Source organism: Perissodus microlepis, chromosome 16 (assembly GCF_051167445.1).
Source record: "Perissodus microlepis isolate ML-2025 ecotype Zambia chromosome 16, ASM5116744v1, whole genome shotgun sequence".
Taxonomy (NCBI): domain Eukaryota; kingdom Metazoa; phylum Chordata; class Actinopteri; order Cichliformes; family Cichlidae; genus Perissodus; species Perissodus microlepis.
The window spans coordinates 4,185,001-4,209,503 of record NC_140476.1 but is presented as its reverse complement, the minus strand read 5'-3'; the positions used below and the strand labels follow the sequence as shown (position 1 = coordinate 4,209,503).

Here is a 24,503-nt window from a genome sequence, read left to right as displayed (position 1 = left end):
CTTTTAATCCCCAAAGCCAGGTACATACTAGATGAGTCTTGGGCAGTCCCAAATGTCGTGGCACCACATTGGTGGCCCTTTATAATCCCAGAAATTATATACGTAGCTATTTTAGCCAATACTGATCATTATTCATAGACTAAATAGTGGAATCATGTCTGTTTATCTACATTTCCTTGCACTCTTGATTATGCTCCATTGCCTACAAAGACATACAGGAAATTTGGATAATGCGTGACCTATGTCTGCTAGTAACCAACAGGAAACTGTATGAAATGAAATAAAAAATGTGAAAGAGGAAAACTGATTCTGACTAAGAAGAAACGTGTGTATAATTTGTTCTCCAACTAAAGAGGATGTAGAAAATAGAAAAGAAATAACAGCCGTGGTTCTTGATTCTATAGCAGGCGCTATCATCATACAGTGTACTTGCATCAAAGTTGATGTCCATGTTTATTAGATTCGTGTTGCTCAGTGTAACTTGTGATGAACTTATAAGATTGCTGAAATCAGAGTGTGTAGGCACCTTAATAAGAGTAGCTTATGTTGGATCCTGTAATTCCCATAATGCAATCAGTAGTTTCTTATGTTAGACTTTCTCTAGTTTGCAAATACCACTGATTTTCAAACTTAAGGGCTTCAGTTTATAATACAAGGGTTGTTGTAAACCAGCAGTCTTAAACCAAGGCTGAGATTACTCTACAATACAGGTCTGTTTATCCTGTAATTTTTAAGCTTAGATACTAAACTTTTTTGCCATATGCAGTCATGTGAATACAGTGTGGCCTCTGTTGATTTTAAGGTTTTTACAGCAAAACAAAAAATCTCGTTAGATAAGAAACCTCATGTGAGTAAAACAACATTTTATACTATGCCATTATTTATTTAACAAAATAAGCCAAGGTGTAGAAGCTGTATGTGGAAAGACTAAGTAGAAATAATTTTGTGGGGGTTAAGAGGGTAAGTAGCAGGCAGGTGCCACCAAGCAAATACAAATGTGATTCTTTGTTAAAAGAAGTTTTGGCAGTTTTGTGGTCTGGATCGTTCAGGTGTGTTAACACGTTGCCGAGGAGGAAAGACATCAGCTTTGAGCTTAGAGAAGCAGTTGATGCTGTCCTTCAATGCGAAAAGGGTTATAAGGTCATTTCCAAACAATTGGAAGTCTACCATTCCACATGGAGAAAAGTTATTCACAACTCGAAAACATTCAAGTTGTCCATCTTCCCAGAAGTCAACATAGCAGCCAATTCACCCCAAGGTCAGTGGTCAGAAAAACTAGGGGAAAAACACAAGCAAGACCTGCATTTTAGGCTCTATAAGCCCCACTTAGCATGTTGAACATTAAAGTTCATGACATTACAATGAGAAAAAACAAGTATAACTTGTTGGAAAGAGGCTCCCAGGAGAAGGTCTCTTCTTTCTGAATAAGCAGACAGCAATGCAAAGGTTTGGAAAATTGCATCTGAACAAGCCACGAAACTTCTTTTGGTCATATGACAAAATCAAAGACCCTGGGCTGTTCACTTGCGTGTTCTAGAGTCAAATGTCATACGATCAGCTGACAATCAAAGTTTGTCTGATACCGGGTAAAGAAACAGAAGAATCATTGTACATTTTAAATGCTTAATGGGCTGAATGAAAAAATGCTGCTTTGTAATGCACTAAAGAACCACTAAAAGTCATGAAGAATCTTAAGAGGAGGATATATGATTGAAACAGTGCTGAACCCCCCCCCCCCCAAACAAAAAACAAAAACAAAAAAAACATCTGGCTCCAGCAAGTACAGATGGGAACCCTCTTAGTTCATCTATTATGAGTGTGGGACCAAATTTATCTTTCACATCAAATGCACACTAGCTTGAATGCTGTAGCTTAAATTGTTTTGGTCTCAGTTTTGCTTGCTAAACTTCTAAAGTTGGCTTACTGTGTGGAGAAAAAACAGGCATGTATGTGAAAGTGTTTGAAGATGGTTTTGTTGCTTATTTATGGATTACACTGGGATACAGAGATGGCAAGCGCCAAAAAAAAAAAAAGCACTGGTCACATCACAAAGTAAATTTTCTGTCCTGAGTGTGTATTATATGAACTAGGACATTTGGGCCACATCTGACCTGCTCACCACTTACCAAAAACCAAGGCTGGATCAAGTCTGGCTGACACAATTGGAGTGCCAGAGCTGGGCAATAATTGCCAAAGGGAGGCCAACACTGTCTAACTGGGCAAACACTAATGTGATTAACAAGCCCGGGACTAACCCTACAATTCCTTTTAGTGATTTTTCTCTAATAAATGCTTGTACATTATTTGTAGCCTGTGTTTTTTTTGTTTTGTTTATAACCAATTTTTTTCTGTAAGGCTTGTCCTGCAGTGTAATTACTAAAATGGCATTTGGCCATAATGTTCTGTTGTTTCACCATAAGCCACTGATTTAAATCTAACGTTGTCACTTGATTTTTTTTTCTACTTTGACCACAAAATTAGTCTTACTAATTACTTACATTACTTCCCTGTTAATTGTAATTAAATCAGGAAATTATGCAGAACATGGTGCGGTGCTATAGAGTGGCTAAGTGTATGTTTCATTGCAGTTGGTTTGTAAGTGCAAAATACTGCTTTAGTTTTTTTTCTTCCTTATCCATTTATGTTATTTTTAAACACCTGATTTCAGTTTCTAGTTTAGCTTCAGGTAACAATAACCTTGGAATCTGATTTGGGTGATAAAGTCTTTCCAGTGGCTTTAACTTTCACTGTCTGGAGTTGAACTACCTTTAGTTAAGGAACACCTGTGCTGAGGGCAAAGGTTAGATACTTTATTGTGGTAAAGTCAGTACTGCAAAGGCTTCCGCACAGAGTATCACTGCTGCCATGTTGTAACTGAAGAGCGTCCACACGGAGGTCCTGGTATTTATTCGTTTCACCATCAGCCCAGTGACGAGGATTAGCGTGTTCTTGAGTATCACAAGGTAGTATGTTCAGAAAATTAAGCTAAGTGTCTTTTGTGGTTAGCTGACTATGTGACTTAAAACTAGCAGTTGTTAAGTAAGTATTCGAACCTTCTGCTTTATTGCAGACTCAGTAAGATTTTAAGTGTCCAAGAAAATTGTGCTGAGAAAAACACAGTGCTGTGCGTCCTGTGTGCTTTGGAAGGTGATAGGTGTGTTACTTGTGCGTTGTTGTGCTAAAGTAAAGTCACTGTTTTGGAGCCTGTTGTTGTTGAATGTTTCTAATGTCTTCCAGTTGCCCCAGATACAAAGATGTGCGAAATGATAATAAATATAACTAATCTAATCTCAGTCTTGTGTAAGAAAAACTTGAGTAGACATGACTTGGATCAGTGGTGCAGATATCAGGAGGTACAGTAGTTTAAATTCTTTTGTTTTTTTAATTTTTCATGAACAGATATGAGACAACACTGTTAGGGGGCATTTGGTTCATTTCAGGTTTACACGTAACTAATTTACATCAAAAGTCAAATAATAAAATGGGCAGAATGTCCTGGTATTACACATCAAGCTGTTTTCACACATCTATGCACAAGTAGTTGGTCAGGTGGTCGATCCCTGACTGCTCAGACACGCAGACACACACATTCCCCCTCCGTGCCTCCCCGCCTCTCTGCACAAATTTGTTAAATCACTGGACTCAAAACAGTCAACCTGTTACTTATGTTAGTGCTGCGGTCCACATTCTGCATTTGTCCGGCGTGAATTTGTGCCTTTGTTCAAATGTTTTGGGCATACTTTTAAATCAGAGGTAAGGATCACTCTATATTTTGGGGAAGGTGTCATTTATTTTGTTGTCTTTTTTGCATTGTGTATTCCTTTGCTGATAGTTGAGTTCACTTGTATGTACACTATCCAGCACTGCAGTCTGAATCTGTTTTTGCACTGTGATGAGCACGCTTCCAGGCCACAGAGCATCAGCCATGCACCTGCGTCTCACCACAGCAACCTCGTGTCATTTAGCTGCTTCTTGAATTTGCCTGCAGAATCCATGGCTGTAAACAGCAAATTCAGCATCAGTGTACGCGTGAGTCAGTGGCATCATGCAGAAAAGATGTTTATGTTTGTACAACATTGTCGCGCTCTCTGACTGCAAGGAGTTTAAGGGGAGTTGCGGTCTGTTTACATGTGAACCTGAAGGTGTCACAGAAGCCGACAACCTATTTTCAAATCCCAGTGGGATACTGGGGTTTAACCATATGGCATGTGCCAACCTTGTTTTCTCAGATTTGTTTTACATGGACATTTAAGGGCTTTTGGAAGGATTTCTTGGTCATTCATTTACCATGTTTTTCAGTTGCTGACAAAGTACCTTGGGATCAGTTTGTAGTAGTCTTCACCTACCACCTGTGCTGAGTCTGCTGCAATGAAACCTGCACTGCAGCTCATGATGAGATGGTTCTTATGCTAGGTGATGCATATACAGAATAGCTACTTCTGATAAGAGGATTGCTGGTTTCACCTGTTGAGATGACTACCTTTATCATTGTTGTTACCAATAACATTGGTAAATGCTTGTCCACGGTTTGACAAAAGTAGTCCCTCTGTAACCGCAAAGTGTAGACTTGCTTGTGCTTTATGAGGCAGTTAAGCTAGGCTGTAACAGTTTGCTGTTGTGTGTCAGTGCTGTAATGTCTCACCACTGTTGAATGACCGCTTAGGACAGCAGTTATGTGTGAGATAAAAAAACAATTCACAACCTATTATGTTCCCTGCTGTTTTTGGTGATTGTCTGCAGAGATGCATGACCTAAACTCAGGTGTGTCATATGTTTCCTCTCCTGCCACGCCAGACTGTGACTGTGGTCCTTCATTTTTTCCTCAGACCATCTGCTGGCAGTTTTGTCCATGTGGCAGCTGACATCTGCCCTCTTATTTGGGCCTGAGGCCTTACTAAGAAAACCCTCTTCTCTGACATGTTTTTTTTTTTCCTGTCTCAAGAAAAAAGTTGTGTTCCCATTCCCCACTTGGCTCACGGTTTTAGTTATGTAGCTTCCCGGCTTAGTGGTGTGGATCAAAAAGTGGAGGCTTAATCCGCTCTGATGTAACCATCACAGGTCTGTAAAACTGCCTGACTTTTGGGGGGATTTATCACATTTCAAGGGCTCAAAATATTGCAATACTTGGGAAACCATGTGTACATTTATTGCTTTTTAAGTAGAATTACATTTCTAAAGAGTTGTAGTCAAATACGCAGTGTGAGAAAGTACCCATGTGCATATATCTCCCAGCCTCACAAGTCTCTTATTAAATTTTTTCTTTTATTGGTCTTGTTGGCACAAACCAATATACTTGTTTTGTAACAGTGAACACGAGAGGTTTCACTTACATGTCTTTAGTACCAGAATTGATGTTTTGCTTCATTCCTGTTTCCCTGCAGACACAGACCTCATGCTGAGATGAGAGGTATGTGTATGGTCGTGTGAGAATCATATGAACCAGCTTACGGGTCAAAGTTGGTTTTTCTTTTTTTTCCTGCAGAGAAATAACAGCATTCCTTTAGTTACCAGCAACTTTGAGGAGAAACGAGGACATGTTTTTAAAGATTCATTTATAAGTATTATAATGTTAGCTTTTTCAGCTGTACGGCTTAGTCATTTGGCAATGAGATAACACATTCCTGCTCATATGGTAGCTCCAGTTGGCAGAATGAATCAGGAGTCAGTCAGATAAACTATTATTAGACCTTATAGATATTCTCTAATTTTGTGTGTTGTAGAACAATAGTAGTTATGCTCAGTGTCTCTTTTTTAATATAATATAGCACCATTGTCATTTGGAGTATCACCTAAACTAATATTACACACAGCTGACTTCTGGACCGAAGTGTGCTTAAGTAAAACCCTTCAGGGTTTGAGTGCTGTTGGTGGACCATAATAAGAGGTTTGCTCCTCTTATGAAACAAACATACGTAAGAACCTAACAATGAATTCAGCAGTGGTGGGTTTTTTTTTTTAGTTTTCTTCATCTGTTCATCTCTTTGAGAGATTTCTAGATACTGTTTAAAGTCAGGGTGAGACTTTAAAGCTGCTAGTGATCAAAAGCTTTTAAAATGGGGATGGGAGCATCTGGTCTATGTTGCAGATGCACAGTTGGGTTGTAGCTTTCCCCTCCTTGGGGGCGCGTAAATGGCACAATTCAGTGTTCCTGAAGTCCTCAGGGAAGGAAGAACAGCCTTAATATTCAACAGTTTTCATTTGGTGTATTGCCTTATACTGTTCATGTAAGCACATTGGGCATTTACCACTTTTATCTCAGAAGGTGCTAAAGAAAAGCCACCCAGCCTGGTGATTAAGCTACAAATATCCAGATGCAGCTAGGGCTGTTCGATATAACAATATATATCGGATAACGATATAAAAACGTCTATCGTTTCATTTTACGCTATCGTTTGTTTTGTGGTGTTGTAAAATAAACTGTTTAGGGCAATATTTTTTTCATGGTGTGGATGGTCACTGTAGTGCCTATATTAATTTCCTAAAGTTCTCTCTTTGTCTTATTTTTAATATAACCACACTACAGATGGACAAGCGCCTGTTTTTATGCGTTGTTGTTAGCAACAACGACGGCAAAACCATCGCGTGTCCGCTGGTTTAGTTTCCACATTAACCTTTCACAATAAAGTTCAAGATCCTGTTGAGACTCTTCAAAATAAACCGAATCACGTGAAAGAGTATGCAGATTATTTACGGATGAGAAGCAAAAAGAGCCGTCAGGTGCTAAAAAATAAACCTTAGACTCAAACGTTAGAACAGGCTTTTCTCCGCAGCACGCCGTGTAATAAATACTCACAAAGAAAACGGCGGGCGTTACAACTTACGTCTAAAAATGTATCGTTTCATGCATCGGTTAAAACACTCGACTCCAGGTACACGACGCCCAGCTGGAAACACTTCACCAAGTCGAGCTGCCCGAGATTCACCGAATTTACAGAAAATGTTACATTCTTGTGATTTATATCGTTATCGGGACGATAGACGTCTTAATATCGGGATATGAGATTTTGGTCATATCGCACAGCCCTAGATGCAGCCATGTTTTTTTGTTTTTTGTTTTTAAAGGTCAGGGCACATGGTGGTGTTCTTGGCATGTTCTGATGTCAGATTTATTAACATTTATAGAAAAACAAAAATACATTTCCACCATATAAACTGAGTCAGATTTCAGACCATTTTCTTGGTCAGGTCAAGCCTAATATTGTAGAGTGTAGTCAAAACAGGTAATTAATACAGGTGGTGCTAATATGTGCAGTTAGCCACTGAAAGCCATTTAGTGTTTACTAAGTTTTAATTGGTGATTATGGGTACTATAAATTACTGCGCTGATGCGTAATGATTTAATTTTCTTCCCTTGGCTAAGCTAAATTTCTGTCACCTTAGAGTTGATAGCCTTTCCCTTTCGGTCGTTTTGCTTCTGTTTGTGATCCCAGAGCTGAGAACATAAAAAACCCATTTCCTTTTCTCCGCTTCTCTGGTAAATGTCTCAGATTCACATTCGGTGAAACTGCACTTCTTTCTTGTTCTTTTTATTGCTGTGTCTGGCAATCACAAGAAGGTGCAAACAGCAATGTTAACTAAAAACTATTAAATAAAAGAAGTTAACAATGCATCCACTCTTTCTTGCACCATGCACGCACACACCATCTGAGAACAAGAATGCAAATGCACATTTCTGTCTTTGTGTGTGCTGTTTTAGTTGTGAGATTTATCCATTTGTCCTCAGGTGTAAAGATTAAATTTGGCCACCATCGTCCTCAGGGAATATGTATCACTCAAGATCTAATTCTGTTGCCTCGATGTGGCCTTGCTCTATTTTTGGACTTATTGTCTCACTATAATGGTTGTAGTTCCTTGGCCAAATTGGCCAGAGGTTGTGCTGCTTATCCACTAGAGGTTTACATTGACAAGGTAATTTCTTTCCCAAATTCTTAATATCTAAAGTATAGATATCTAAAGAAACAAGATCAAGTACAGATTATGCAGTAGTACAACGGTCTGGGTCACCTGCAGAAGGTACTGAGATGTTGCAGGTTACATTAGACTGTATATAAAAGATGGACATCACTGTGATGTTATCCATTGGTTTGTAAAAGCAGAGTGTTTTTGCCATTGTCATGTTTTCTTTCTGAAACCAGATGTTATGAGCACTGAAACTGTGAGACTACAGGCTCACACTGCAGGCTGGCTTTGTGTCTCCTTCTGAAGACCAAAGTCTACAAAATGAATTTGTCTATGAATATCACTGAAATTTGAAAGCCACCCCCCATCGAGTCCATGAGCTGTTCTTTTGAAGCTTATATATAACTAATCTCCAGTTACCTTATTCTATGATCTCAGTAAACACATTTCTAGTACGTCTTTTGGCAAGGAAAGTCACTCCCTGCAGGTATTTGGGTTTAAGCCATTTTCAGCTGGGCTTTCCTTTTCAGACCCAGAAGATATGTCCATGAAGTCTGATTTTTCCATCCATCCTTCCATTGTTTACCACTTATCTAAATGATAGAGGCAATTTGCAGCAGCAGTCCAAGCAGAGAAGCCTAGACTTCCCTCATCCTGGCCACCTCTTCTTACCCATCTGCCTAGATGGTGGGCCATCTGGAAGAGGTGGACAATCTCAACTGGCTCCTTTCCAGGTGGAGGACCAGCAGATCTAGCAACCTTGACCAGCAAACCTTAGAAGGAAACTAATTTCTGCAGCTTGTATCCGGAACCTCATTCTCCCAGAGTTCATGATCATGGGTGAGGGTACAAACCCAGATTTACCGGTAAATCAAAAGGTTTTACACTCAGCTTTTTCTCCACCGCAACATATCAATATAGCTGCCCCTATTAGTCTGTCACTCTCACACTCCATTCTGTCTTACTCATGAACTAGACCCCGAGATACTTGGGGCATCAACTTGTCCCAGACTATGATTGGACACTCCACTCTTTTCCACCTAAGAAACATAGTAGAGATATGGTTGTGCTGATTTTCATTACTGCTGCTTCACACTGGGCCATGAACCATTTCAGTGCAAGCTGAAGGTCAACAGCTGATGAAGCCAGCAGGACCAGGAAATCCTTAGGTCATCAAAGTGGAGACCCTCCACCATGTAGCTACGCCTAGATGTTGAGCTTGTTACTGCCATAATGCTTCATCACCTTTTCTTAATGCGAAAGACTGATTCTCACTTCTCTGCCTCCCTTTTTTTTCAGGGTGCAAGTTTCAGAAGAGTTGTTACACCCCCATTTAATTACACCAAGACTGGGGGCCAAGCAGGCAAAGAAGTGTTTGGTAAGTGAAAAACTTACTGCAGTGTGCTGTGTAAGCAGATTTCCCACAGATTCAGGTTCTGTGTGTGACTGTGTTGGGGATGTGGGGAAATGTGTCAGGGTTTTTCTTGGCTCAAAATTGCCTTGTGAACACGTAGTCTACATTTAGTTTAAGGCAAAGAGTCTGACTTATCTGTGTTGAAAGGCAGAGACCTGTTTGGTGGGTAACAAGTTTGTTTTTATTTTTCCCTCTGCAAATCATTCATACAACATACTTTCTGTGTTTGAGCTTAAACTGGTGTCGGTTGCTTCAGATTCTGTTAGTGGATCTAGCTCATAGTGGATCTACCGACCAGCTGCAGTACAAGACAGTGTTGGAGTTCATCCCAGCGTGGGACAATGTCCTCTCTGGGAAAGCAGCTGAATGATATCAAGGATTCCCACAACAGTAGCTTGGCTAGCAAGACAGCCTGTAGGGACAACATGACAGCTGGGGCTTTAAACACAAATTTAGAGGATTGTCTGATTGGTTCTGTTCCCTCAGACAGGAATAGATAGATTTCTAATATGAGTTGCCAAACAAGGTACATAGGCACCTGTTTATACACCTCAGCAGCCCACGGAAGTAAAGTGTGTGTGTGTGGGAAACACTGGTGATAATAGGATTATTTTCTTAACATGTACTGAAACAACTGCGATTCAACAGTTCTCTGACCGCTCAGTGAAATCAATTTTATATTCAATTCATGTATATGTGAACATAAAAATTCCAGAGAGGAAAAAAATATCCCTTAAAATTGATTTGTCTTGCTTACGTTTTACATTAGCTTTTGTAACACACAATTAAACTGTAGCACTCAATAGAGATTCTGTTGTTTCCAATAAAGGCCAAGCACAACAAAGACTCCACTCAGGAGACATTGCAGGCTCTGTTGCTGCTGAGAGGGTGTGCTCTTAAAAATAGGTCTTGCTTTGCCCCAACCTATCTGCTGTTAGGTTCATAGGTCACTGCTGTCGCATGTTTATAAACACCGTCTTGCTGGCAGCGGTGAAGTATGCTTCTAACCACACTTAACTACTGCAACCTTGAGTCAGAACGCCCTCATTCAAATTTCACACACCATTCATTCAAGAGCACACTGTGGTAAGTTGGCTTGATTTTAGTTTCAGAGTGAAGCTGGGATTAAGTAACTGAATTTTTTGTGGTTTTGAAATGTTTAACCACCTTTTGAAGGTGTTTGCTTGAATGCGGTTTAAATGTGTTTGTAGAGGTTTGGGTCTGTTTACTGTAATTGGTGCAGAGAGCAACAATTATGGTGTTCATTTAAAACAAAAAAATGACATTATATTGCAAAAGTCTGTAACACACTGATTCTGAACTCCATTATGAGCTAACAGTCTTTGGCTGATAAGCTACTGATGCTGTCTGGACAGTGATTAAGGCACCGATGAATGAATAGGGCGTTGATTTTATGTTGATTGGCTTCTTCTAGAATTTTCCATTTGTTATAAATTTGAGTGGAAATATATTTGTATCAGAAGGCGTCACTGGTTGGGTGCATAGATTTAAAAGGCTTTTTTTGTTGTGGGTATGACGCATGTAAGGAGATATTTTTATCTTATAGGAAGATAAACTATGCATCATCCTAAGATAAAATATTGTCATTGGATAGATTCTCCTTATACTCTTAACCAAGGAAAGTTTTTGTGCACAGATCTGTTTCCTTTCCTTTGAGTTTCTATTTTGATATTTCTTGCTGTTTTGTGGATATCCAGAAAGAAATCAATGCAGTTAAATTGTGATGTTCTTTGTTTGTGGTTCTCACACATGCCTACAGTGTGCAGTCTGTTGTGCAGCCTTGACAGCTGTGAGAAGGATCTATCATCCTCTTTGTTTTCAACAGTATTTGTGGTCTGCACAACACAGATTTATTCCCTTATGATGTGCATGCTGTAAATCCACTATAAACTTTACTAACAAGCTGAAGTGTGTGTGTGTGTGTGGAGGAGCGATTACACACATTTGTCTGGTCTCTTCTGTGTGCCATCGCACCATTATCCAGCAGTATTCCTCATATGACCTCTCTTTATTTCTCTCCACACCTCCTCTCTCGCATCACCCACCCACGGGCTTCACGAGAGACCTTATGAGGATCATTTGACTGGAATGATACTGCTGCTTCAGGCATTTTAAAGTAGGGGGAAAACAAGCAATTTGTTACACAAATTTATGCTCCAGAAGGCTTTGTGATTCAGTCATTAGATCTGTTATTCTAAGCTGGAGGTAGCAGCTTTGAATTGTCTTTTTATCTGTGGTGTGCCAGCTTTTTATCTCGCATCTTTTTGTGTGTGTCTAACGTTGTATGTGAACTTTTAAACTGGAGGATGTCAGTGTGTTATTGTGTTAGTAGGCCTGATATCGATCGCAGATTTGAATGATCTCAGGATTGTGTAATCTGATACTAGTGGCTCGTGTTTGTAATTACTCTTATTTTATATGGAGTTCCCATATGTACCATAGACCAATAACATTTGGTTGTTTGCTTTTATTCTGGAAGATTTTATTATTCCTTGTTGCATTGCCACATTTTGAAAAAGATTGCAAGAAAATATAGTTTCACTGTGAAACTGTGTCCGTTTTATTTGTTCTTACCTAAGGCCAGACCATAATTAAGGTGTGTTGTTTGTTGACTGTAACCAGAGTCTCATTGAGGTGATTTAATCATCGTTGACTGTTTAATCAAAGCTGCTATCCAAAGAAACAAATCAAGGGAAACAGTAACAGGAAAGTAACTAAATAAGTTTTGTTTGCATATAAATACATATTTTGTAATGACACATCTAGATGTACCAGATGAATAAATCAAGATTCGGATCCTCACTATGATTTGGTGACAATGAGGAAATATATCCTCACTGCTAAAAATAATATTCCAAATGAATAAGTATGATTTTTTATTTTATTTTTTACTTATGATCAAACATGTTGTGTAGCCACATAAATTAATACAAATTAAAACTCATTAGACTCAAAACTATATCAAGTATATTAAAATGGGTTTCAACAAGTGAAATAACATTATTTTAAAAATGATTTTTACTGCACTACAAACTTATCAAGGAAAACAAAAAGATGCAAAATACAATAAACTTAAAAGTAAAAGTTAATGAAATGCAAAGCTAAATAAAAGGCCTTTATTTGTTCTCGTAGATTGATTTGCTGATGCACTAATCAGCATAGTACAACTCAGCAGTGTTCTCAATGGTGCTGATTATCTTAAAAGAAAAGATTAATTGTGAAGTTTTACTTGGGACTAAAAAGGCTAGATTACACTTAACACTTCCCCTTGTGTCCATGAGTTGATGTCCACATGTCTGCTTAGTTTGTGAGACCACGCAGACCCATCTATGGAGAATTTACATTACAGTGTACCATAGAAGTATGCATTAGCTCCATGGGAGCCTGACGCTATAACAGGCAAGTACAACAGGAATCCAGGCTTTAGATCAGTTCAGTGCTTTTGTCACGGTCTTATTCTTTTACTTATTTATCCATTTATTTATTTATTGCAGGTGACGAGAATTGAGGGGACAATGCGAGTCCACATGCACACCAAGTTCTGTTTCCTGTGTGTGCTCACGTTCCTCTTCCATCAGTGCAGCCACTGCCATGAAGGAGGACACCACCATCAGCACGATGGGCATCACCACAATGATCATGACAGCGCTCACAGCGACCTGCAGATTTCTGAGGCTCCATACGTGAGAGGGGTCACAGAGTCCCCAGGGTCCAAGAGTGGGCACGCTGGGGATGCTCTTGAGGAGGAACAGCGCTTCTACATCCAGCAGCTTTTCAGGCGCTATGGCCAGGAAGACCGGTTAGATTTCAAGGGCTTTCAGAGTCTGTTGTTTAGCTTGGGATTGGGAGAAGTGAAGGTTGTAGATTTGGATCATGAGGATCTGGGCCATGACCATGTAGCCCACCTCGAGGTGTTGGATATGCTGCACGGACATTCATCCACTAACGCTGGCCACAGCCACGGCCAGGGCCAGGGCCACCGGCACAGTCACACCACACAGATGCGTCCAGACCAAAAACAAGACTCTCAGCATCCACACACAGAAGGAGCTCCCACTCGGTGCAGCCAAACCACTGGTGGACCGACAGAGCATGAACATGATCACAATCATGACCATGAAAATGAACATGAACATGATCACGATCATGAACATGAAAATGACCATGAACATGATCACGATCACAATCACAATCACACTAAGGTAGAGGAGAATGACCATCAACATGACACACACGACTTTGGCGACCACAACAATCACAATCACACACATGATGAAGAGCACAAACACCAGCAGGTTAACCACAGGGACCTGTCTTCTCAGCCTCACCCTGATCACGACCACAGCAACCACAGTGATCATGAACATGACTACAATCATATTCATGAAGTGCACACAGACATAGGCGGCACTCACCTCGACCAGGAAAAGCTGGAGCCATCTCAGGTGCCCCAGAGGCTGCAGCCCACCCCGACAGAAAACCGACCCAAGAAACCCCGGAAACCGGGAAGAGTCAGAGGACAGCGAGGGCGAGACAAAACCACATCTTCTCACACACCTGCATCTGATGACCACGACCATGACAACACTCATGACCATAACCACACACATGGTCACAGCCACTCTCATAAAGATAAGAGAGAGGCACCGGGGGCACTTCCCGTGCCCACTCTGCCGGTCTCCATGCCAGCTGGTCATCCAGGTGGATTAACCCATCAGCATGAGGAGGTAAGATTTTTTTTCTTTTTCAATTAAATGCACCTGTTGTGATTTCCAATTTGCTTTTTTAACTTTTGTGGTAGTTTTGCGTCATTCTGGGCTCCTCCGCTGTGTGAAACAAGTAGTTGAAGCTTCCTTTCCCCCATCTTTAACCCACCTATTTTCTGATTGGCAGCCTGTGCCATTTTTTTTTTAATTTTATTGATCTGTTACTCCTGCCAACTCTAAAAATAACATCAAAGTCATACATTAATTGAGCCCATGGATCCAGCAGGATATTTGAATCTGGACTAGATTTTGATCTTCTTGGGAACATCAAAACAATTAACTGGTCAAATTTACACGTGACACTGTCCATAAAGTTTTAAGCAATCCCGCTAAAAAACAGACAGACAAACTAAAACTATTACATAAACCCCCTGATGAAGTTAAATATAGTGTGAGGAAATCTGAAAGCCTTGAAAACAGTCCACTTGTTTATAATAAATATGTATTTTTTCACAAAAGGACAAAAAACAAGAAGGATTAAATAAACAGACACAAGAAATCAGATTTTTATTTAAATGCTATTGTTCTAATAAGTTATCAGTGCTTAGTCGAGTGTTTGTTGTTGCACTACTGCTTAAGTTGTTATATCGTGTTGGTTTTCTGTGTTTGGAATCTCTCTCAGCATTTTTGAATGAATTGTTGGTTTTCCTCGTGGATGTGTTTGGATCAGTCAGTACTGCCAAAGTGAAATTCCCTTAACATAAAATCTGTCTTTTGCTGCAGCTCACATTGTGTTTGAGTGAAATTTGACTTTACAAGAAGTGATTCTATTATTTGTAATGTTTTTCAGTTTTGTCAGTGGTTCCCTGTGTTTATTTATATTTTCATGTTCTCACCTTCTCACTCCAGTGTTTGAACCTCACTCAGCTCCTCACCTACTACGGCCTCAATCCCGACTCGCTCATCTCCCCCCGCCAGTTTGCGTATCTGTGTCCCGCCTTGCTCTACCAAATAGACAGGCGGGTCTGCATCCTCCATTACGAGCAGATGGATGTGGAGCAGGAAGCCTTTGAGCCTGCCAGTTCTGGTAAGAGCAAACTTATTGATCTGCTCGGAAAAAAAAACCACACAGAAAGGAGAAATATTAATTTCAATGAGTGTCAGCTGCTTAGTTCAGTCCACGGTGCTCATTTTATTTTCATTTCATTCTTTTGGATGACAAAATGCAGCTGAAGCCAGTGTTTCATCCTTGTTTTGGATACTTGGTGTGAGACCAGCAAGCTAAGCAGTCACGGAAGGTGGACTAAAAAGCATCTACTATTATGAAATTGTTGAGACACTGAATATGGTGGTAAGAAATTGGAATAGAGGAAAAAGTCACAGTGAAACATTAAAAATGTGGTTAACAAAGCACACTGTAAGTCAGGGTTTTTGTCTGATGCCATCGGCCATAGGAAACTGCTTTCTTCATAAGTGTAAAACCACAGGGACTCCCATCATAAAACATTAATGTAATGCTCTCTTTACGTAACTTGGAGCTCCTCTCTTAGGGAAGAGTGGAAGATCTGCAAAATATATAATGTTTCTTTAAAATGGTTAAGCCGTATTTTATATTGAGACTTTTATTTCCTGGTACTGCCACTATCTTTTACTGATTTTATTTTATTTTAATTTTCAGAGCCTGATAGCAAGGGGACAGGGCAATGTGTGCCAAACTGGACCCAAAACAGAGAGTTATAAATAAAAATGTTAAAAAAAAATATTAGAAACATTAAATATAAATGTTAAAATATTTAGTATAATATATAAAATACTTTAAAAAAGGAAAAGAACGTTTTTACTTATCGCTAAACTGCTTTGAGCTGATATGAATGCAACAGCAATACAAACAACCACTTGTTGCAATGCAGAAGAGCGTCTCTGCTCTGGTTTGACTCACAACACGGCAAACTGTGAAGCAGAAAGGTGACAGCAGCGGCAGAAGACCATATGAGATGCCACTCCTGTCACATTAACAAGGTGGAACAAATGAAGCAGCCGGTGGGTGTATATAGCGTTTTTCTTAATCAATATTAAGACTAATCCGGAGTAGAGTTGATCACATTTTATTTATAATATACTTAACATTAAACTGGTGACGTCTTGTCTTCTGTATAGTCATTCATTTCATTTTCATTTTGGCAACTTTGACAATTTGAAAAGTTTTAATTCGAATAAATAAATAAATAACAGTTTTGTTTTTGTGCGCTCAAACGTGACTCCAAGATCGAGGTTTTGGAAACGAAAATGTGATTTTTGTGTAACTATACCTCTGCGGCATCCTTCTGCTGTGCAGAGCTGCAGAGGAGACACAGGAGAGCAGTTTGAGCAGTGACATTAATTTAACAAAAAAGAACAACTGAGTATTGGAAGCCAGAGCAGTCGTTGAAGAGTGCTTCTTATGCTCAAATTGCTTCATGTATTTACACAACATGAGTTTTATTTACAGCTGAAGGAAGGCGTAACATCAGTTCTCGCTAATAATGTAGACTTGGTGAAAATTGAGACTCGAGTCACTTAAAGCAGTGAACGATGTCGTCATTGTCCAGGAGGCTTTTTCCTGCTTACTGCTAAACATGTACTTTGTTCTTTATATCAAACCTGCTGCAAGGTTGTCTCACACTAACCTTTGTTCAAGACGGAAATGTTCCTCCAAAACCACTCAATAGTTTTTTTATGGTGTCTGCTGCTGTAGGCATGACCCTGACCTCATGAGTTTCTGCTCAGTGTGTAGCCTGTCAGGTTGGCTGAAGGTTTGTGGAACCACTGTGAATCTCATCTGTGGTTCAGGGCTTTTTTATATAGTTAACTAAAGAAAAAGAAAAAAGTTTGGGAAATGTTTGAGTTAACTGAACTATAGATCAAGCATAGACTTCATGTAAACATGTATTTGTGGATGTCTTTAGTTTAAGTCTTCAACACACAGAGGGTGGCAGCTTTGGTGTGTTTACTGAGACTAGGAAATCTGTGACTTTGAGCGCTAAAAACTAAAATTGTAAACAAAATGAAACTAAACTGACTTAAAAGTAGTGATTTTGTTTTAAACAGAAAAAAGAAAAATATGTGAAAAAACACAAAACTTTATAAGCAAGTTTACAGTTTTGTATATATGAAAAGGCTATCATAATTCACCGTGAGCATCAGGAGCTGATTAGGATGGAGGTCATAGTGGAATCACCCCATTAATGTGCTACAGTTGGCCTTCTTGCAATCATCTTAATACGGGACATTTCTGGGCTATTCACACACCTAACTGCAGCACTCACAGTCTGTGTTTGGAGCTTTCCATCTGTCTGTTCTCCTTATTAAATTATTTCAGTTGCCATGGCAGTGAACAAGTGGTCCTTTTTTGTCTTTTCTAAATAGAGCAAAGAAGGACCGTTTGTGTCCCTTTGAGTGCCCAACTACTTCTTTCTTTCAGTGAGCTTTCTTCTCTCAGTTTGTATTCTGATCACATCCTCCAATCAATAATATTCAAAAAAGGAAAATCTGAAAACCGAAAGAGGACAAAAGCGGAGCTATAAAGACAGAAGGTCGGTATTAAGCCCTGCTCTGAGACCTTACAGCGTTTTCAGGTTTATGGGAATGCAAATTATGAAATCATAGCGTTTAAAAGTTAATGAGTTACAGGTCGTGAAATAAAACTCGAAGCCATAAAAGCTTCGTACAAATCAAAGGAGGAGCAGTAATCTCAGCTACTGCTAACCAAAAATACAAGACAGACTGCACATCTTTGGGTTTCTTTGAATTTACGCTTTACGGTACATTAATGTGTTTATATTGGTGGACTCAGCATGTAAATCTCAGAATAGATTACACAAAGCCATCTGGAATTACAGTATTTTGTAAACTTGTGTAATAATCAGTGTAATCACGTTGTGGCAGTTAAAGGGGACCTTATGCTCGTTTCCAGCTCTGTATTTGTTTTCTTGGATTCTGCTAGAGTAGCTTTGCATGATTCATGTTTAAAAATAATCTTTCTTTAACTTAATGGGCCTCGGTGTAGCTCATCCTCTGTAAGTTCAGTGTGAGTTCATCTCCAGCCTCCCTTTAAGTTATTTCAGAGTGTCTGTCCCGTGCAAAGAGAAGGTGTGAAGGGGGATAATAATAACGAGAAAAAAATCTCTAGATTAAAATAATACATTTAAAAGAAAAACATTATAAGGAAAAAAAAATGTAGGTATTCGATTTAGTCAAGGACTGATTTCACGTCACTTTTCAAGGTTAGGCTGGAAAAAAATTCAGAACTTTAACCTTCAAGGTTAAGCTCATTCTTAATAAAACTAGTTGTCCTCAGACTTTGGCTAACAACAGGAACTGCTGTGTGCAGCTAGCTGTGAGTCAAACCAGGGGACAATGAGACTTTTTCCCATGAATTTTCACAGCAAAGCTCAGCGTTTCTATAGAAATCACACCCACCTCCTTCCTTTACAGCGGTGTCCTGAAAGCTCAGACTTACTTGCTGTGTAGTGCAGCTCCAAAATTACCATTGGTGAACCTGTGGAAGGATTATTAACAGTTTACTCTGTCTGTCTCCGTGTTGGTCTCTTAAGACATGGTGTTCATCTCGGTCAAGTGTAGCTACTGCTGCATGGTGTTAAATTAAACAGTTGAATATAGTTATTATTTGTGGAAAATAACTGTAATTACTGTAGTTGTGATTTCTGCTGTAATTGAGCAGCCGGAGTCTTTCGGCTTGGTGGGATTAGTCTATAGACTGACCTCATTATGTGAAACTTTGGCCAAGTCTAATATGAACATCCAGCATTATAATGGTTTGTGTATGACAGAAAATTAGGGAAAAGCATAATGAGTTCTGTCTCAATTTGTGAGTTCTCATGTTTTGTGTGACCCCTGCTGTGTAAGTGTGTTTGTTTTTGTGTACATGCTGCAAATTAGACATCACAGTGACTTTGGGTCATAAGATTCACTTTTAATTAGAGGAGTGGCTTTTGTGACTAAAGACAGATTTACACTTGATAGGTTTACACCGGGGACAGAATTAGACAAAAGGGACTGAAGTTCAGCTGTGAGGTTGGAGACATTCCCAAAGTGCCTTAATTGTTAAGCACACACTTCCTCCTGGAGAAACCTGTGCCATACGGGCTTCAGGCAAAAGTGTGCCGCCCCTGAAAACATTAATAATAATAATTTTTTAAAACCGTAACGATGACGAGGAGGACTGCACAAACAAGTCAAAAGGGCAGCAATGGCTCCTCATTAGTGCAAAACTATAGGCGCTAGATTTTCAGAAATGGTGCACCAAGATTCAACCATAGACGTCACCACAAGCTGCAGAGCTGCCTCTCATTTACCTCCTGCCGGCATCCGCGGGGGAGCTGGGAAAATTTGCAGTTCACTTCTTTCTGGTCCCCACTCCCCTCTTTTTTGCGCCGTGCCAATTAGGAGAGCCTAAGCGACACCGGGGGCCATTTTTCTGAGCCGTGGCTCACAGGAGATGCGTAATTGGAGAGAAGTTGGTTCTCTCCTCTGTTCCCTTATCACCGTCTTTAAATTGCCCTGCTGCAACCCCCTGCTCACCTCCATGTCTACGCCTAAGCACACACACATACATACACCCTCCCACACAACCGCAGCTGCATAAAGGTAATAAGATAGAGAGGGAGATGAGCTGCGTGAGTGTGAAGGACCTGCAGTGATGTGGCGATGGACTGTCTGGCTGATGTACAGTTGCCTCTCAGGGTTACACGTTGTTCCGCATGATAGCAACAAATAGGAAAGCATTCATCTGTAAAACTTCACTTATATAATGTACATTGAAAATGGTGGTTATGATAAAAACAACAAGGTGAGTGTTAGTGAAGAGATTTGAATACAGATTGACTGTTTTGTCTCACGATGAGCCGCTCTTTGTAATGTGTGGAATCAGTAAAGCGGCTCTGAAGAGACTAATAGCTGTAGTCTGCTGCTTCAAGAGGTAGAGCACACTTATAAACATGTTCTCTGAGCTGTGAATAACTCGTATAATTCTACTGTCACGCTTCTAAAACTGCTGGCAACAAACAATCAGGGTTTGGCCATCAATCTCACCGTTGTGATTATAAAGAGGGTTTCTTGTTTGTAGCAATTATACAGTTACTAATACCTAAAATGCCCCAAAATACCAGGATGATGCACAGACTGATTCTTAAATCCCCAAGGTCCACTTTTGGCTGAGGTGGGGGGGATGCTAGCATTGTGATGCTAGCGGTAACAGTGACATTTCTGCAGATACGTAAAAAAATAAATAAAATAAAACAGCATTTCAGGGGTTGAAAATACAAGCTGATGTTTGAAGCATCCTCAGGGCAGGAATGAGATGAATTTATATAAAAAAAATGATTTTGATTATTTTATTTAGTGGGATTCTGCAAAGCCGTGCTCATTTTTAAATAGAAGCACCATCGGACCGCATTCTTTCTTTTCACTCCCACGTATGGCTTGGCACAGGTGCAGATGGCAGGATCGTCCTGTGATATTAAGAGAGAAGGAAGGAGGGGGACGACGAGCTCGACTCGATTCTGTTTGTGACTGCCTTCATCAAACTAAAGTCCACTTCAGCAGGGAAAAGTCCTCCACCTTCAGAAAACTCCAGAGGGGTCGGAGGTGTCTTGATATTCAGTGTCGCTCTCTGGTTTTCTGTCAAATCGCTGAGCAGCTTCTGCCTCAAGGGGCTTTCACGCAGGACGTGGCTTGTGCTGCGCTCGCTGCCGGGTTCAGCATACTGTTTGAGTGAGCTGCAGAGGACAGAGCAAAGAGTGCTGACTTTTCAAAGGTTCTCGTGGGAGTAGAATGCGTAAAATGTTCTGCAGAAACGCAGCACATCTTTTCCTCTTTAACTGAACGAAGAAGCTCTAATAGATCCATGAAGACGCTGGAAGGGATACACAACAAATATGAGCTGTGCTGACACAACACCGACCTACAACAAGTCACGTGACTCTTAAAACTTGTTTGTATGATTACCTGAAATTAGCGTTTCCTTCCTGTTTTACTAAGCCCGCTGCTGGCTTGATGCTTCACTGCATCTTTGCATCAGCGATCTGCACAGGACTGAGGTTGAAGTTTAACATACGAAGGAGAAATAACTTCTTTGTTGTACTCTAATCACTGATAGTTGCTTAAAAACAGGCTTTCCCATCGTTCTTACCATAAAGTAGGATTAAAAATACATATGTAGTGACTCATACTAGGATGCAAACACTTTGCTTTGGTCCAAGAGAACCGTTAAAGCTACGAATTAAACATTTTTGACTTTTCTTCCGCCCCAAAAGAAAATATCCTCGAACAACAAAGTAGAAAGTAGAAAAGAATTGTAGAAAACATAATTTTTTTTATATATTCATATGCATATATACATGTTATGATTCATGAATAAACCACTGAGGCCTTGGTGAATCTCAGCAGTGCAGATCAGTCAGATGCTCCCTGGCTGGTATCCTTTGGGTGTGCCAGATGCATTTTGTGGTATTTTTGTGTGCTGACTCACGGCCTGCAGTGGGAGGAAACATGGCGAGCCCAGGAGCAATCATATGTTATAAGTGGGCGTGTTAGAAGCCTTCGTCATTCACGCCCTTTTGCCAGTTTGAGAGGAACATTTTCCATAGAGGAAATATTTTGATGGCAGGATTATTTAGAATTAAAGGCAAGATTTAGTTATTTCTGTTCACTTTTCTGAACACGTTGGAGTCAAAGTTTTTAAAAGGGGACCTTTAGTAGCTTGAGTAGCTTTACATGATCACCATCCACAAACAAAATCATCTTCATTTATCTTAAACTGGGTCTTTGTTCAGCTCTTTAGTTTAATCTGTATCTCAAACAAGGCTTTTTTCTTTCTCTCTCTTTTTTTAAGCCAGCTTTCATCCGATTGGCTGCCTTGTACAAACAGAAGATTTAAATGGAAGGTGGGCCGGCTTTCAGTTCACACCCAGAGCCTTGTGGCCAAGATGAATATATCTGTGAAGACTTTAATAAAATGTCAAAATGAAGCATTTTCCAGTAGTCTGAAGTCCTGCGGGCACGAGTTAATTGTGTAACACCATGCAGCATCATCTTTTAGTTTGTTCAAAGTACTGTATGGGAACACAGTGAACAGGGAGAGCCGAGGGAAGGAGCCAGCGAGAGGAGAACCTTTTAATTGATGTTGGTGAACTGTATCCAACATGCCCGTCATTACGGGGTATAAACTGCAGAGAGTAATGTTGGGAGGTTTATGAGGATTTTAGCCCAAGTCGGTCTAATTAATGAGGGAATAAAAAAACATCAGCACAATGTCGTGCACGTTACAGCCTGAATCCAAATGGCTCAAAGAGTCTCAGTGCTCAGCTTCGGCCTGTGCTCTGAATTCACTCCACTGTCAAAGGGGCATCAGCAAGTAAATCCATCGCACACAGATCCTGACAGCAAATTAAAGGAGAGTCTGAATTAGTTGCGTGCATCTAATCCAGATGTTAGACAATGTAAGACAATTTACCATTTGTTAAAGTCAAATACTGACTTTTTTCATGGCTTCAGAGGAAAAGAGTAGCTTTCCAAAAGCTAATTACGAGCATCAGACACACTACTTGTACACAGTACACAATACTTTCCCCAGGAGGATCTCCAGCCTCCTGTTTCTGAGTAGTGAGCCTGGCGCTTGGGGAGAGATGTCTTTGGTAGTGTTTTTTTTAATCCCACAGCTGTGTAATGGTACAGTAACAGCTTGATTCAGCCTCTTTAAAGACCACTCCGTCAGGTGTAAGACATGTTTCAGATCATGTCTTCAAAAGCTCCGCCACCTGGGGCCGAATAGAAGAGGAGAGAAGGTCTGCCTGTTGGTTTTTCCTGCTGGCTCTGTGTCACCTGTGATACGGCTGTATGCATGACTGAAGCTCCACCAAAACCTAAAGAGTTTGTCATATGGAAAACAGTTTGGAGAAAACTTGTTTGGCCTCACAAACAGCTGCTACATCGAACTATAGTTAACAAAAAAGTCTGTGAAATATGCTGGTGAGTGTTGTTTGTGTTTCGTGTCATGGTTCTCAAATAGCCTCCCTGAAGTCAATTGTCTGTAATATGTGCATTACATGCACTAAGTGTTTCAGTCAATAGATGTCCTTTAGGTGAATGTCAGCAGTGAAGGACCAGCATCGCTTTAGAGAGCACAGACCAGCTTTGGTGCGACATGGAATTTCATACCACATTAAACACTTTGTCGTGTTTGACGACAAAACTTTTTCTCGCTTCTGAGACCGTCCTGGGCTGACAGCTCGACTGACAGTTTAAATGATAGTGTACCTTTCTCACTTTTTCTCTGGCGCTTCACGTCTCTTGACTCTGGCCTTGAATGAAAAATGAGGCGAGAAGAATTCTGCTGAAATGTCACCTCGTGCTTTTTGCTTTAGGCATCGTGTGTCATCACAAGGACACATGGATTTAAAACCTCTGGAGGATGCTTTCCTTCACGTGTGAACAATGTGGGGGAAAACACCTGCAGCCGTGAGCCATGTGATGATAAAGCTGCAGCTGATGGTGTCGTCTCTCGTTGTTTGACTAGAAATGGAAAAAAGCGTTTATTTTGTACCTTTTCTAAAATAAAAAGCCCTCACCAAACAAATGGGGAAAAAATAAGCTGTCCGATAAATAATACTCATATTTTATCATTTAATTTACTCTGTGTTTATTTTTCCTCCTCCAGTGTGGGTCTGGATTTGGGGATTTGTGTCCATCACCATCATCAGCCTGCTGTCTCTGCTGGGGGTCGTACTCGTGCCCATCCTCAAGCAATCGTGCTTCAAGTTCCTGCTCACCTTTCTGGTAGCGTTGGCAGTGGGCACGCTCAGTGGTGACGCTCTCCTTCACCTGCTGCCTCACGTAAGTACAAAAGACAGACGGCAGCTTCTAAACACAGGAATAATGTCTTTGTGGTGCCTTAGCGGCGACTTCATTAAGTCCCCTGTGCAATCGATGGAAGTGGGTTAAAGTGGTAACAGAAATGACCTTTTTGTGACAAAGAGCCTAAAACTAGAAGCACAACTTGCTCCGTCAGTGGAAATGAATTGAACCAGAACGTGTGGATTCTGTGGGTTAATCAGAAGAACGGTGGCTTCATGTTTCTTCATTTTTAAATACTGAACCACCAACGACTTCCATTCACATCCATTGTGATATTTGATACCTGAGTTTTTGTGAGTTGTGACACCTCCAGATCATCAGTGTGTTTTTGTTTTTTTGGTCCCCCAAAAAACTAAATTGCTTGCTCCATATAAAAAAAATACTTATATAGTTTGTTCATGGTTCGGGCTTCGTAGAGTTACTTTTAACACGTTGATGTTATCGCTGTGAAATGGTAACAGACATTTAATGAAGTCAAAGAAAAGAGAAATTCTTTATATTAAACGTTATTAGAATAGAATTAAAAACCCTTTGAGTAAAATAAAAATGAT

The 24,503-nt window shown here is 40.2% G+C and overlaps 1 protein-coding gene across 4 annotated transcripts in view; it reads left to right on the top strand.

Annotated features, from left to right (window-relative positions):
* The window catches only part of slc39a10 (solute carrier family 39 member 10), a 37,605-nt gene that overhangs the window by 4,851 nt on the left and 8,251 nt on the right, over positions 1-24,503 (top strand). For 2 of the 4 annotated variants that reach the window (XM_084954672.1, XM_084954671.1), the window contains exons 2-5: positions 9,199-9,277; positions 12,829-14,061; positions 14,950-15,127; positions 23,756-23,931. In XM_084954672.1, the coding sequence (XP_084810798.1) occupies positions 12,850-14,061; positions 14,950-15,127; positions 23,756-23,931 (1,566 nt within the window). In that variant the 5' untranslated portion in view covers positions 9,199-9,277; positions 12,829-12,849. The other 2 variants (XM_084954674.1, XM_084954673.1) reach the window with 2 other exon arrangements.